Below are 13750 nucleotides of genomic sequence, written 5' to 3' on the forward strand. Positions count from 1 at the left end.
TTTGCTGACGATACTACATTGATTGGCCTAATCTCAAATAATAATGAGGCAGCCTACAGAGAAGTCATCACTCTGACACAGTGGTGTCAAGAAAACAACCTCTCCCTCAGTGTCACAAAAACAAAGAAGTTGGTTGTGGACTACAGGATGCATGGAGGCAGCTATAACCCCTATTGACATCAATAGATCTGGGGTTGAGAGGGTGAACAGTCTTAAGTTCCTCAGCATACACATTACTGAGGATTTCAAGTGGTCTGTACATAACAGCTGTGTGGTGAAAAAAGCACAACAGTGTCTTTCACCTCAGATGGTTAAAGAAGTTTGGTATGGGTCCCCAAATCCAAAGGACTTTCTACAGAGGCACAATTGAGAGCATCCTGTCTGGCTGCATCACTGCTTGGCATGGGAACTGTTCTTTCCTGAATCACAGGACTCTGCAGAGAGTGGTGCAGACAGCCAGCGCGTCTGTAGATGTGAACTTCCCACTATTCAGGACGCTTACAAAGACAGGTGTGTAAAAAGAGCCCGAAGGATCATTGGGAAACGGTACTGCAGCACGAAAGCCAGAACCAACAGGCTCTGGGACAGCTTCTTCCACCAGACCATCAGATTGATTAATTCACGCTGATACATCTGTATTTCAATGCTATATTGACTGTTCTGTTGTAGATACTATTACAGATTACTATAAATTGCACACTGTGGCGGAGAAGTAACGTAAAGATTTTTACTCCTCGTATGTGAAGTACGTAAATAATAATATCAATTCAATTCAAACACTCCTAAGGTTAGACATAGGGTAAAGCCCCCTCTACACCGTTCCATCAAACACCCCTGGGGTCAGACACAAGAGTGAATCTCCCTTCATGACATCCCATCACACACTCCCAGGGACAGAAACAGTGCGGAGATGTTTTGATTGAGCTAGGAGAAAGTTTTCCAGATGCATTGGAGGAAGTGCGAAGGGTCTCTTGAACATCTCAGGTTGTTTCAGTGCAGAGGCTTCAGTTGGGAGTTTTTCCGCCAGCTTGGACTGTGCTTGTTGGTGGCTGCTGAATGCATAGATTCTTGTCGCAGTGGTTCAACTGGAAAGTAGGGAGCGAATCACCACTGATCCCCTGCTAACATCAGGACAACACTCCTTCCTCCTGCCTCGTTGTATTCCTTGACTGGTGTGAGTGCAGGAACATTTTGGAAATTTCACTCTTTTCCTGTCCGGCTGGCAATTCTTCAAGACTGACGGAGCCTTTCCTGACATTGGAATTTCTGGTGCCATACCGGCAGTGACGTGTTCCAGCTCTTCCCAGGATCCCACAATCTCAGGGCAGTCATACCAACGGGATCCGCTGGCACCACAGGAGCAGGTGGACTGCAGGAAGTTCCATGTAGGAGCCCTACTCGCTTCAGTAACTCTGTCAATGGACACTGCTGCCCACAGTTCAGCAGCGATCGTCCTATCCGTTTTCCAGTTGGGACCGCGGTGCCGTCATGCCATGTCAGATGGTCTCCTGGGAGTTGCAGACCTCTGACGACTATGGAAGGGTGACTGCCACCATGCTCTCGGACAGCGCTCTGTTTCAGACAGTCGTGGTTGAACGTGGGATGCAACGTATTTTGCACCCTAGAATAACAGTGTTCAGAGGCCATGGAGGACTTGGTTGGGTAAGATGTCATTCTGAGCTCTGAGAAAGAGTTCAAGGAGGCAATGACACCCGAGGACAGACGGGATGGTGCATCAGTTATGGGATGAAAGTTAGAGACCTCTTTGCAGTTGGATGTGGTGACTGCTCCCACACAAAGGATCGTCCTCTGGTACGTCAAACCATTTATTCCTTTTGAGGCCTCCTTCCCTATCTTGGGACAAGATTGGAGATTACCACTATCAAACAAATTCAAGATTTACATCCTCAGCAGCGTAATCCTTCCTGCGGCAGCTATTTTTGAGCTGGCAAGGGAGGAGGATGTTGAGAGTCAGTTGAGTACACCTGGTAGGCTTCCCCATCCGTTATAACAGGGAAGCTACCAGGTGTACTGGAGCCCTCAGTACCTGCGGTCGCATACATACATGGAAGTGGGGCAATTTCAAGGGAATTGTCCTACCCTCAGCCAAAGGACTCCAATTGGCACCACTGCCCGAGTTTCAGTAGGGGAAAACCAAAGACTGCGTGTAGCACGGGTGCAGGGAGGGGTAGGAGGAGATTCTGCAAGGCAGGAAAGCGAGGAAGAAGAGAAAGCATCTTGGGAAGAAGGCGCCCAAGAATGTGGTCACACTCATACTTGTGTCTTGTACTGGGCAACCTGCTTGCCCTGGAGGGCAGCAGGAGTCAAAGGGGCAATGGAAGCAAAGGGTACCGGATGCATCAGCGCTTTCTGTCCGGCCTGAAGAGAAGGAGCCCTCCCTCAACAGAAGAGTACAGGTGTGCAGGAGTCATTGAAAGGCGTAGGAATCTCAGGGAAGATTGGCCCAAACTTCAACTTCCAAATGTGGCCACGAGACCTGGGGTGGGTGGGAGTGCGGACGAGATGGTGTTGCTGAAGGGGGGTTGTCCCTGGACTGACCACGGAGACGGTTCTGGAGGTCTCCATCTAGGACTTATTGGTTAGCACCTCCTAAGAGGCAGGACAGTGAAGTAGTGACAAGCCCCTCTCACTCTCGGGATTTGGCACCCGAGGTGAGAGATATACTCAGCACGCGACCCCATCAACCACCGATTCCAAAGAAATTCTTAGGGGCTATCCCTTTGTTGTTGTTTCTGGGAACAGGACTGAGGCGGACGTGGAATCAGCAGGTGCAAGTGAAGTAACCACTGTGAAGTGTGGGTTAGAAGTGATCCCGCCTGCTCTACACACGGGGAGGAAGAAGTGGGGGCTCCATGTGTACTGAGGGGGTAGAGGAGAACTCATTGACAGTAAGACAATGGACATCCTCACCCCCCCCCCCCCCCCGAGAAGTCACAGCTGACACCCGTTGAGGAAATCAAATAACTTATTCTCAACTCTGTGAAGTATAGGCTGAATTGAGCCTCCCTTTGCTAGTCCAGCATGCCGAGGCTGGTGAGGTCTTTGCGTGCCATCCTCAAACGGAAGAGGAAACCAGGAATGATAGTCAATAACTTCAAACCTTCCTGGATGACCTGGTGAGGGTGAAAAGCAGCCTCACAGTTTCAGAGATAGCGGGACACTATCTAGAGATGGCTCTGGCACCACTCAAACCCGGAGGGACAAGGAGCATTCTCGCTCGTTTGCAGTCCGTAGGGTGAATCGAAGGGTGCTGGTGCTGAGGCCTAGCGTACTTCTGACATGAAGCTCACCACAGCTAGTCTCCATGTGAACGGCAACAGAGGCTCTCTCCGCAAGTTTAACAGTCTTTCAGTCCTTAGGGACAGGAGATAAGCAGTATCCCAGAAGGTGAGTCCACTTGACTCCTGCAGTGGCAGACAGAGATCCCTCAGCTCACTCTCTGGAGGGTGGCAATCTTACCGGCCCTGACTTTCCAACCAGAAACTGTAAAAGTCCAGGATATCGTTCCCGGCTGTCTGCAAGATTTTGCCGTGTACCGGATGGTGTACTGATGCATGACATTAACTTGTGTGTGCCCCCCGGGCATGGAGGGTTGCAGACACCACTGTTCCATCAGGTGTCCACCTTGCTGAGCTTCAGCGACCGCGGGAGTGCATCATCCTCGGGGGAGATTTCAACTGTACTCTCGAGGAGGGCCACTCTGGTCTCCAGCGTGACCCAGCATAAGCAAAGTTAAAGGAGCTAGTAGGCTCTTGTGACTTATTGAACCTCATCTCTGACTCCAGTGCCTTCTTGTGAAGATCTTGGCAGGGAGGTTCCACATTGATTGCCTCGATATCTCTCCTGCTTATCAGCATCCTCCATTCGGCCAGACCCGTTCTCAGACCACCACCTCCTGTGGATCCAGTACGTCCACCGCACTCACATTTTAATAACTGGCTGCTGGAGGACAGCTGATTCTGGGATTCGTTCTAAGTGTTTTGGGCCACTTGATGGGAGAGATGAAGGATTTCTGCTCCGAGGGTTTGGTGGGATGTACATCCGGTTTCTATGTCAAGAGTACACTAGGGAGGTGATAAGAGGCGGAGCTCTGAGATCGAGCAACTTGAATGAGAGAATTACTCAACTTAAAGAGTCCCATCATAGTTCAGCCATTGGGCATCCACAGCAAATATTGAAAGGCCTCGAGAGAATGGACTTGGAGAGGATGTTTGAGATGAGAAGGAATTTCTTTAGCCAGAGGGTAGTGACACTGTGAAATTCAGGGAGCACAGATCCAGTCTCACTTGTAAATGAAAGGCTCCATCCTAGTGAACCTCAACTGCACCCTCTATTGAGGTGCCCTGTCTGCCCCACTACTCCAATCCCACTTCATTTGCCACACTTCACCATGCTCTAGGAGTAATCGTACAACTTTAAGTTCCCAAGTTTGCACACCATCCGCCTGTCGTGGTCTAACCATGTAGACGTCACCAACACCTCCACTTCCTCAGGAGGTTAAGGAAATGTGCTGTGAACCTGCCGACCCTCACCGGATCCATCTCAGGTTGGTGTGCTCTGCCCTTGACTGCGAGAAGTTGCGGACACCGCTCGGCATATCACGGAAGCCAGCCTCCCCTCCGTGGACTCCGTCTACATTTCCCGCTGCCTCAGGCAAGTCCCCATCCTACCCAGGCATTCCCTCTTCTCCCCCCTCTCATTGGGCAGAAGGTACAAAAGCTGATACAGAAGTCCATTGTACAGTGCACCAGTACGATAAGATGGGATTCATGACTTCATAGTCTACCTTGCCATGGCCCTTGCACCTCGTTGTCCGTCTGCACTGTACTTTCTCTGTAACTGCAACACATTATTCTGTGACTGTTTTCCCTTGTACTCTCGATGTTACGATGTAGTGAAATGACACGTACACAAAACTGATTCTTTTCTCTTTGGCATACAACTATAAGCTGATTTACCAACTAACCCGCCAAATCGAGTGCAAATTTGGCAATGGTTACATCTGTGTAAGACTCCATGACAGAGGAATGAAGTGCTCCCGGTACCAGTCACCAGGAAACCTCCAAATAACATTAAATGCCCAATCGCCTGTGTGTTTCCAGCATACACCATTTGCTGCTTGTATACCATCCTAGCTCAGGTACTGTCACATTACCAGTCCAGCCAGCTTGACAAGTCCCACCACTGCAGCTTGACAACAGCTTATGCAGACATAGAGGCATAGGGAACTAATCCCTCTCAAGCAGTTTTGCCTCATGCCATCACACACCACCATGAAACCCCACCCCACTGAAAACACTGTGGGTGAGAGTGTGCTGTGGTTTCACTTGCCCTGAATCCATCTCACTCCCTTCCAGCCAACACATGTGTGGATTCTCTCTGAATACATCTGTCTCTGTGTGTGTTGGGGTGGTGTGTGTGTGGAGGGAGCTTCACCTTGTGTCTGACCCTGGGAGTGTGTGATGGGACAGCGTGGAGGGAGCTTCACCTTGTATCTGACCCTGGGAGTGTGTGATGGGACAGTGTGGAGGGAGCTTCACCTTGTGTCTGACCCTGGGAGTGTGTGATGGGACCGTGTGGAGGGAGCTTCACCTTGTGTCTGACCCTGGGAGTGTGTGATGAGACTGTGTGGAGGGAGCTTCACTCTGTGTCTGACCTCGGGAGTGTGTGATGGGACAGTGTGGAGGGAGTTTCACCTTGTGCCTGACCCTGGGAGTGTGTGATGGGACCGTGTGGAGGGAGCTTCACCTTGTATCTGACCCTGGGAGTGTGTGATGGGACCGTGTGAAGGGAGATTCACTCTGTGTCTGCCCTGGGAGTGTGTGATGGGACAGTGTGGAGGGAGCTTCACCTTGTGTCTGACCCTGGGTGTGTGTGATGGGACAGTGTGGAGGGAGCTTCACCTTGTGTCTGACCCTGGGTGTGTGTGATGGGACTGTGTGGAGGGAGATTCACCCTGTGTCTGACCCTGGGAGTGTGTGATGGGACAGTGTGGAGGGAGTTTCACCTTGTGTCTGACCCTGGGAGTGTGTGATGGGACAGTGTGGAGGGAGCTTCACCTTGTATCTGACCCTGGGAGTGTGTGATGGGACAGTGTGGAGGGAGCTTCACCTTGTGTCTGACCCTGGGAGTGTGCGATGGGACAGTGTGGAGGAAGTTTCACTCTGTTTCTGACCCTGGGAGTGTGTGATGGGATGAGACACTTGAATTTTGTCATTAGTAATTTGTCCTCTCTCAACAGTGTCCCCAAACCCTCATTAGGGAGCACATCAACCCCACGAAACCTGACTGCTGAACATTCCAGTATCTGAAGGTGTGCCATATTCAGCATGGTTATATTTCAGGAACTACAGGCTGTGATGGGGTGTTTATATATAGAATAACAAATCCCCAGGAGAGAATTACAGGCTGGGATCTAATCCAGACGTTCGGGGTGTTTATATATAGAATAACAAATCCCCAGGTGAGGATTACAGGCTGGGATCTAATCCAGACGTTCGGGGTGTTTATATATATAGAATAATAAATCCCCAGGAGAAGGTTACAGGCTGAGATCTAATCATGATGTTTGGGGTGTTTATACATAGAATAACTGACCCAGGAATAGATTACAGGCTGGGATCTAATCCAGACGTTTCTATACAGTATAGAATAACAGATCCCCAGGAGAGGGTTACAGGCTGGGATCTAATCCAGGTGTTTAGGTATTTGTATATAGAATAACAGGTCCTAGAAGTGGGTTTATATAAAGAGTAACAGATCCTGGGTGTGGGTTAGAGGTTGGGATCTAATCCAGGGGTTTAGGGGGTTTATCTATCAGGTTGTCTGAGGTATTGCGACTGTTTCTGGTCTCTGCTCTCTCCACCCATTCCTGTACCCCCCTCATCATCTGCAGGACACCCAATCGAGCCAGCCCCAACCTCAGCCGTATCGGAGGGGACTCGCCCCTCCCTTTTGCCGAGGAGGACAGGATGGGCCCCCCTTCTGGCCGGCCAGCCTTGGAGCCCCGCAACCTGCTTAGCCTCTTTGAATCGGCTGAGTGTGACTGAGTGTGTTACTGTTGGGGAGGTGAGGGTTATTTTATAGGGATGTGTGGATGAATCCTTTTCTGGTGGTATTGGGTAGGGGCAGGGGAGTACCATTCCTGAGGAGCTGGGAAGGTGGTGAAGACTGTGGCACCATTCTGCAGTGGGTGGGGATGTAACATTGCTGCGGCGCTGGTGGCAGGGAGGGGAGAGTGGGGTGGGGGTAACCATTCCTTAGTGGGGGGAGGGCTCAGGCTGTACTTTTGCCAGTTTAATGGGTGGAGTGGTGGGCAGAGGTGGCTTTTACCATTGCAAAGCAAGAGAGTGGAGTGTACTGTGTGGCCAACCCTGGTTCTGATGTAGATCCCCTTTCCCCCTCCCCACTCCCCCCATCTTTCCCCTCCCAACCCACTCGGAGTTCACTGATGATTAGATCCGGGTATTGTAGCTTCGGGATCGGAACTGGTTACATTCTGCGCACTGCCGCTGTGTACATATTACAATATTGGAGTTTTTGTGTATGTTTCCTTGAAATAAACAGCTTGTTCTTTGGCTGATTGGTTGTGTGGTTAATTATCCAGGCAGGGTTCTGTCCACATGTCCCAACTGTACACTGTGACAGTCGGGGCAAGTACCTCCTCACGAGTGATGATGTCCCTCCTCTGGACTGTCACTGTCCTGTGTACAGTGAAACATTTTGTCCACATGCCATTCATACAGATCATTTCACCACATCAGTACAGTGAGGTCACACAAGGGAAAACAATAACAGAATGCAGAGAAAGATATAACAAAGAAAGTGCAGTGCAGGCAGGCAATAACCTGTGAGGACCACGTCAAGGTAGATTGTGAGGTCCAGAGTCCATCTTATCATACAAGAGGCCTATTCCAAAGTCTAATAACAGTGGGGTAAAACTGTCCTTGAGCCTAGCGGGACGTGGCTTTTGTATCTTCTGCCCAATGGGAGAGGGGTGAAGAGGGAATACCCAGGGTGTGTGGTGTCTTTGATCAGTCTGGTGGCTTTACTGCTGCAGCAGGAAGTGTAGACAGTGTCTGGGAGGGGGAGGGGGAGAGGCTGGTTTCCATGATGTGCTGAGCTGCGTCCACAACTCTCTTCAGTTTCTTGTGGGCTTGGGCAGAGCAGCTGTTTTGTCAGTGTGTGTGTGCGTGCGCGTGCAGTTTCCCTCTATATGCAGGGTGACATCCCACTGCATATACGTGTGTACTTGGGGATGATTTCCCACTGTATACATCTGCCTTTCCATGTGTGTGGGGGGGGGGGGAGATTCTCCCTGTATATATCTGTGTATGGGGGGAGGAATATATCTGCGTGTGTCTATGTATGTGTATACACACACACACACACACACACCTGTATATATCTGTCTGTATGGTTGAATTGTCCCTGTGAATTCTATCTCTCTCTTCTCAAGGTGTGTTTAATTCCTTCTGTGTATGTATCTGTATCTCCTCAGCTCTTTGGAGGGGGCGTTATTTCTCTTTTGCTGCTATGGTCATTTAATTCTCATTTACCCTCTTCATTCTTGTAAAAGAGGTTCTCTGTACATATGTCGGTGTCTGATGCATGGGAATCTGATTATCTCTGTATATATCTGTATTGCTCACTGCTGTAGTTGGGGGGGGATTAATTCTCTGTGACTGCAATGGGCATATAATTCTCAGTGCACATGCTTCTCCCTACCTGATACAGGGGGTTTAATTCTCTGTCCATACCTGTCTGTCTCTGATGTGGCAGTTTAATTCTCTCTATGTCTCTCTCTCTCTCTCTCTCTGGTGGGGAGGGAAGGTTTGATTTTATGTGTATGTATCTACCCCTCACCACAATGGGGTCTTATTCTCCCTGCATACATCTCTCCCTCTTTCTGATGCAGAGAGTGGTGTTTTAATTCTTTTTGTATGCCTCTGCCATAGGGGTTAATTTGCTCTATAAATCTCTTTCTGCTATTGGGGGGGGGGGGGGGTTCTCCAGCCTATCTCTGCTATGGACGGTTTAATTCTGCGTGTATATAGTGTCTATTTCTGCTGAGGAGGCTGTAATTGGCTCTGTATATATCAGCCTCTCTGCAATGAGGGGAGTGTTTAAATTCTCTTAAATATTAATATCAGTCTCCCTCTGCTGTAATGGGGGAATCTAATCTGTAGATATCAGAATCTCACTGGCATCATGGGTTAATTATTATTGTATGTGTCTCCTTCCGATATGTGAAATTTAATTCTCCCTGTATGTAGCTCATGCTCTGTAATGGGGGGGGGGGGGGGGGGGCGTTAATACTCTATATATATATCTCTCTGCTGTGTCGGGTGTGTTTAATTCTATCTGAATATACCCACTGAATTTCTCACTGTCTGGGGTTAGTTCTCTGAATGACTCTCTCCCTAACACGAGATTTATATACAGATCTCTCTCTGCAATGGGGGAATTTATCCTTTTGTATTGAACGCTCTCCCTGATTTGGGGGTTAACTCTGTACAACTACCTCTCTGCAATGGGGGATTTAAATCTGTTGATATTTGCTTCCTTTTTCCATAGGAGGTAGGTTGGTTTACTTCTCTCTGCATAGATCAGCCTCTCTCTGCTGTATGATGATTAATGCTCTGTATATGGCCCCTCTGTTATGGGTGATATTAATCTCTCTATAAACATGTCTGTCTCTGCTAAAAGGGTGGCGGTGGGGGAACTATTAATTTCTCTGTATGTATGTTTCAACCAGTGTAGGGGGTTTAATTCTCTGTGTAGTGCCTCCCTCTTTATTGGGGGTGGGAGGAATCATTCTCTTTGTATATCTGTCTCTTCGCACATGAGGGGGGTGAAGTAAGTATGTGTGTGTGTGTTAGAGTGAATTCTATGACTTCTTTATGTATATCTCTGTGTGCATTGAGGGTGAATTCTCTCTTTATATATGGGGAGCAAGGGGTGAATTCTATCTGTATATATCTGTCAAGTGTTTAGGAGTGAATTCTCTCTGTAAATGTGGGTAAATTCTCTCCGCCTACAACTGTCTCTCTCCCTCTACAATGGGAGTCTAATTCTGTCTGTATCTATCTGTATTTTTCCATTATTGGCGTGGGTGCATTTAATTTTCTCCATATATCTGTCTCTCTCTGCTTTGAGAATATAAGTCTCACCGTGTATATATATCTGTCACGAGCTACTATGGGGAGATGAATTCTTACTGTGCATCTCTCTCTCTGTGCTATGGGAGAATTTAATTGGCTGTACATGTCTACCTCTCTATTGCGGGGGTCAATTTTCACTCTGTATATACAACACTCCCTGCAATAAGTTTAATGTGCTCTGTTATATTCATTTCCTTTTCTCTGCCACATAGGGAGGATGAATTCTATCTCTACATGGGTAGAGATACATCTCTTCCAAAGGAGGTGTAAGGTGCTCCTTCCCTCCTGCAGGTCACCCTTGGGCAAGGTGTAGCACCTGCTTAGCCTCCCCACCGATCAGGGTCACATGAAACCATGGGAGCAGGTGGCGGACGGTCATATGAGCAGCTGGTGCACATCACAAGTCCTGGTGATGTTTCTGTCAACACCCGAGGCAGACAATCTCTGAAGAGTATTGTTAATGGTTCATCTTGTAAAGATACTACCCAGAAGAAGTCAATAGAAAATTTTGCCAAGAACAATCCTGATCTTAGATAGGACAACAATGGCCCACGTCATACAACATGGCACATGATGATATATCTATTTCTCACTGCTATTTTCTGTTAATTCACACAGAATCTCTTTCTCTGAAACAGAAGATTTAATTATCTCTCTCTCTCTGCAATGGGGGGGGGGAGGAGGATGTTAATTCTGTACATAACTGTCTCTCCATACAACATGTAGCACAGTGGCTAGCACAATGGGTTCAATTCCTGCCGCTGTCTGTAAGGAGTTTATAGGTTCTCCCTGTGACTGCGTGGGTTTCCTTCAGGTGCTTTAGTTTCCCCCCCCCCACAGTCTAAAGACATGCTGGTTGGTGGGTTAATTGGGCATTGTAAATTGTCCTGTGATTTCGCTAGGATTAAATCAGGGGTTGCTGGGCAACACGATTCGAAGGGCCGGCTACACATTGCATCTCAACAAATAATCAAGAATGTATCAACCTCTGCTTTAAACATACCCAAATACTTGGCCTCCACAGATTTACCACCCTCTGGCTAAAGAAAATCCTCAACTCTGTCTAAAAGGACATCTCTCTGTGCCCTCTAGTTCTAGACTTCCCCATTATAGGAAACATCCTCTCCACATCCACTCTGTCTACGCCTTTCAATATTTGAAAGGTTTCAATCAGATTCCCCCCTCATTCTTCTAAACTGAATACAAGCCCAGAGCCATCAAACGTATTTAACCTTTTCATTCCCAGAATAGCACTCATGAAACTCCCCTGCATCTTCTCAAATGCCAGCACACCTTTTCTTCAACAAGGGGTCCAAAACTGCTCGTAATACTCCAAGTGCAGTCTGACCACTGCCTTATAAATCGTCAGTATCACATCATTACTCTTGTATTCTCGTCCTCTTGAAATGAATACTAACATTGCATTTGCTTTCCTTACCACTGACTTAACATCCAAGTTATCCTTTAGAGAATCGTGCACAAGGACTCCCAAGTCCGCTTGCACCTCCGATTATTGAATTTTCTAAATTGAATTTAGAAAACAGTCTATGCCTTTCTACCAAAGTGCATGACCAGACACTTCCCTACACAATATTCCACCTGCCACTTCTTTGCCCAGTCTAAGACCTTCTGCAGACTCCCTGCTTCCTCAACACTACCTGCTCCACTACCAATCTTTATATTGTTTGCAAACTTGCCCACAAAGCCATCAATTCCATCATCCAAATTGTTGACATATAACCTGAAAAGTGTCCCAACACACACCTGCAGAACAGATCTTGTCACTGGCAGCCAACCAGAAAAGGCTCCCTTTATTCCCACTTTGTCTCCTGCCAGCCAATCCTCTAACCATGCTAGTATTTTTTTCCTATAACACCATGGGTTCTCATCTTGTTAGGCAGTCTAACATGCAGCACCTTGTCAAAAGCCTTCTGGAAATCTCAGTAAACAACATCCACTGACTCTCCTTTGTCTATCTTGTCTGTTATTTCCTCAAAGAATTCCAACAAACTTGTCAGGCAAGATTCCCCCTGAAGGAAACCATGCTGACTTTGGCCTAATTTATCATGTGCCTCCAAGTACCCGAAAACCTCATAATAATGGACTCCAACATGTTTCCAGTCACTGAAGTCAAGGTAACTGGCCTATAATTTCCTTTCTTCTTCCTCCCTCCCTTAAGTGTGGAGGTCTCTTTCTGTATGGGGGAGTGAAGGTAGTGAGTGTGTGTGTGTTTAAGAGAGAGAGTAAGAGAGAATTTTTCTCTGTAATACTCTCTCTGCTGCATGGAGGAGAGGGGTTCTATCTGCCTCTCTGCTATGGGGTTTCTATATATATGTTTCTCTGAATTAGGGGTTTTAAGTTCCCATATATGCAAGGGGGTGTTTTTTAATTTTATATTTTGTATATATTATATTTTATATGCAAGTATTGATCTTTGCTATGGAGTGATTTAATTTTATATATATATTTCTGCCTGTTATGGGGGCTTATTGCCCTCTGCCAATATCTGTTTCCCTTTACCTTCAGAGTTGCATGGGTTTAATTCTATGGGTCTCCCTCTGCTACATGAGGTTTAATCATCTCCATTTATCTCCCCCTATGTTATGGGGGTATGTCTGTCACTGCTACGTGGGGCAGGGTTTGATCTTAATGCTTCCTGTATACATCAGTCTGAGAACGTGTGGGTGAATGAATTCTCTGTGGGGGTAAGTTTCTATTTTCTATGGCTGGCCTTAATTCTGTTTATTTATCAGTCTCTCTCTGGTGTGTGCGGATTTAATTCTTACTACCTACATACCTGTTACTACCTGTTACGGGGTATTTACTTCTCTCCTATCTGTGTGTGCTGTGAAGGGTTTAATTCTCTCTATATACATTTCTCTATGCTATAAGGCCATTTATTTCTCTCTGTACATACATCTGTCTGTCTCTGTTATAGGAACATCTATTTCTCTCTCTCTGTTATGGAGGTGTTTACTTCTCTCTGTATGGATTTGTTAGTGGGCTTAATTTTCTTTGTATTTCTGCCTCTGCGTTTAATTATCCCCGTGCATATCAGTTTCTGGCGCTGATGTAAAGCCGAGGGGACATTTAACTGTCTACTTCCCCTCCCTCTAGTACCACTGTCCCCTCCCGACCAGTGTCCGAACCCCAGCCCGGTGTTGCGGCCTAACCAGCCCGCTGTGTCCCAAGATCGGGGTCAGGGCCGAAACGGTCTAAGACCCCCACCTGCTCCAAGTGATGGCCTTACCCCCACACCATCTCCGCGCCCACGTCTCACCATCCGCAATCCCCACCCAGCCGTCTACCCCGGCCACCCTCCCTCACTTACCATGTCGCCGCAGCCCCGGGCAGCCTTGCACCACGTGACCCGCCGGCTCGGTCCTCCGCTATCCCACAATGCCGGCGTGGTGACCGCCCGTCCCACGTGACAAGGCGGCTCTGCTGTGTGGAGGCGGGGCCGTTCTATACATTATGTGACCGTCAAATTGGGAAGGCCATCCGTCGGTCCTCCACTAGCCCAAAGTGCCAAGCGCATTGACCATGTGATTTTTCCATCTCCCGTC

General features: G+C 47.9%; 1 protein-coding gene across 1 annotated transcript in view; it reads right to left on the minus strand.

The window, feature by feature from the left end:
• The window catches only part of elob (elongin B), a 35769-nt gene extending 22105 nt beyond the window's left edge, over positions 1-13664 (minus strand). The window contains exon 1 of the mRNA XM_073033892.1: positions 13516-13664. Coding sequence (XP_072889993.1) covers positions 13516-13518 — 3 coding nt within the window. The 5' untranslated portion in view covers positions 13519-13664. The remainder of the gene's footprint in view (positions 1-13515) is intronic.
• Between the last annotated feature and the right edge of the window lie 86 nt (positions 13665-13750).

Source organism: Hemitrygon akajei, chromosome 31 (genome assembly GCF_048418815.1).
Source record: "Hemitrygon akajei chromosome 31, sHemAka1.3, whole genome shotgun sequence".
Taxonomy (NCBI): domain Eukaryota; kingdom Metazoa; phylum Chordata; class Chondrichthyes; order Myliobatiformes; family Dasyatidae; genus Hemitrygon; species Hemitrygon akajei.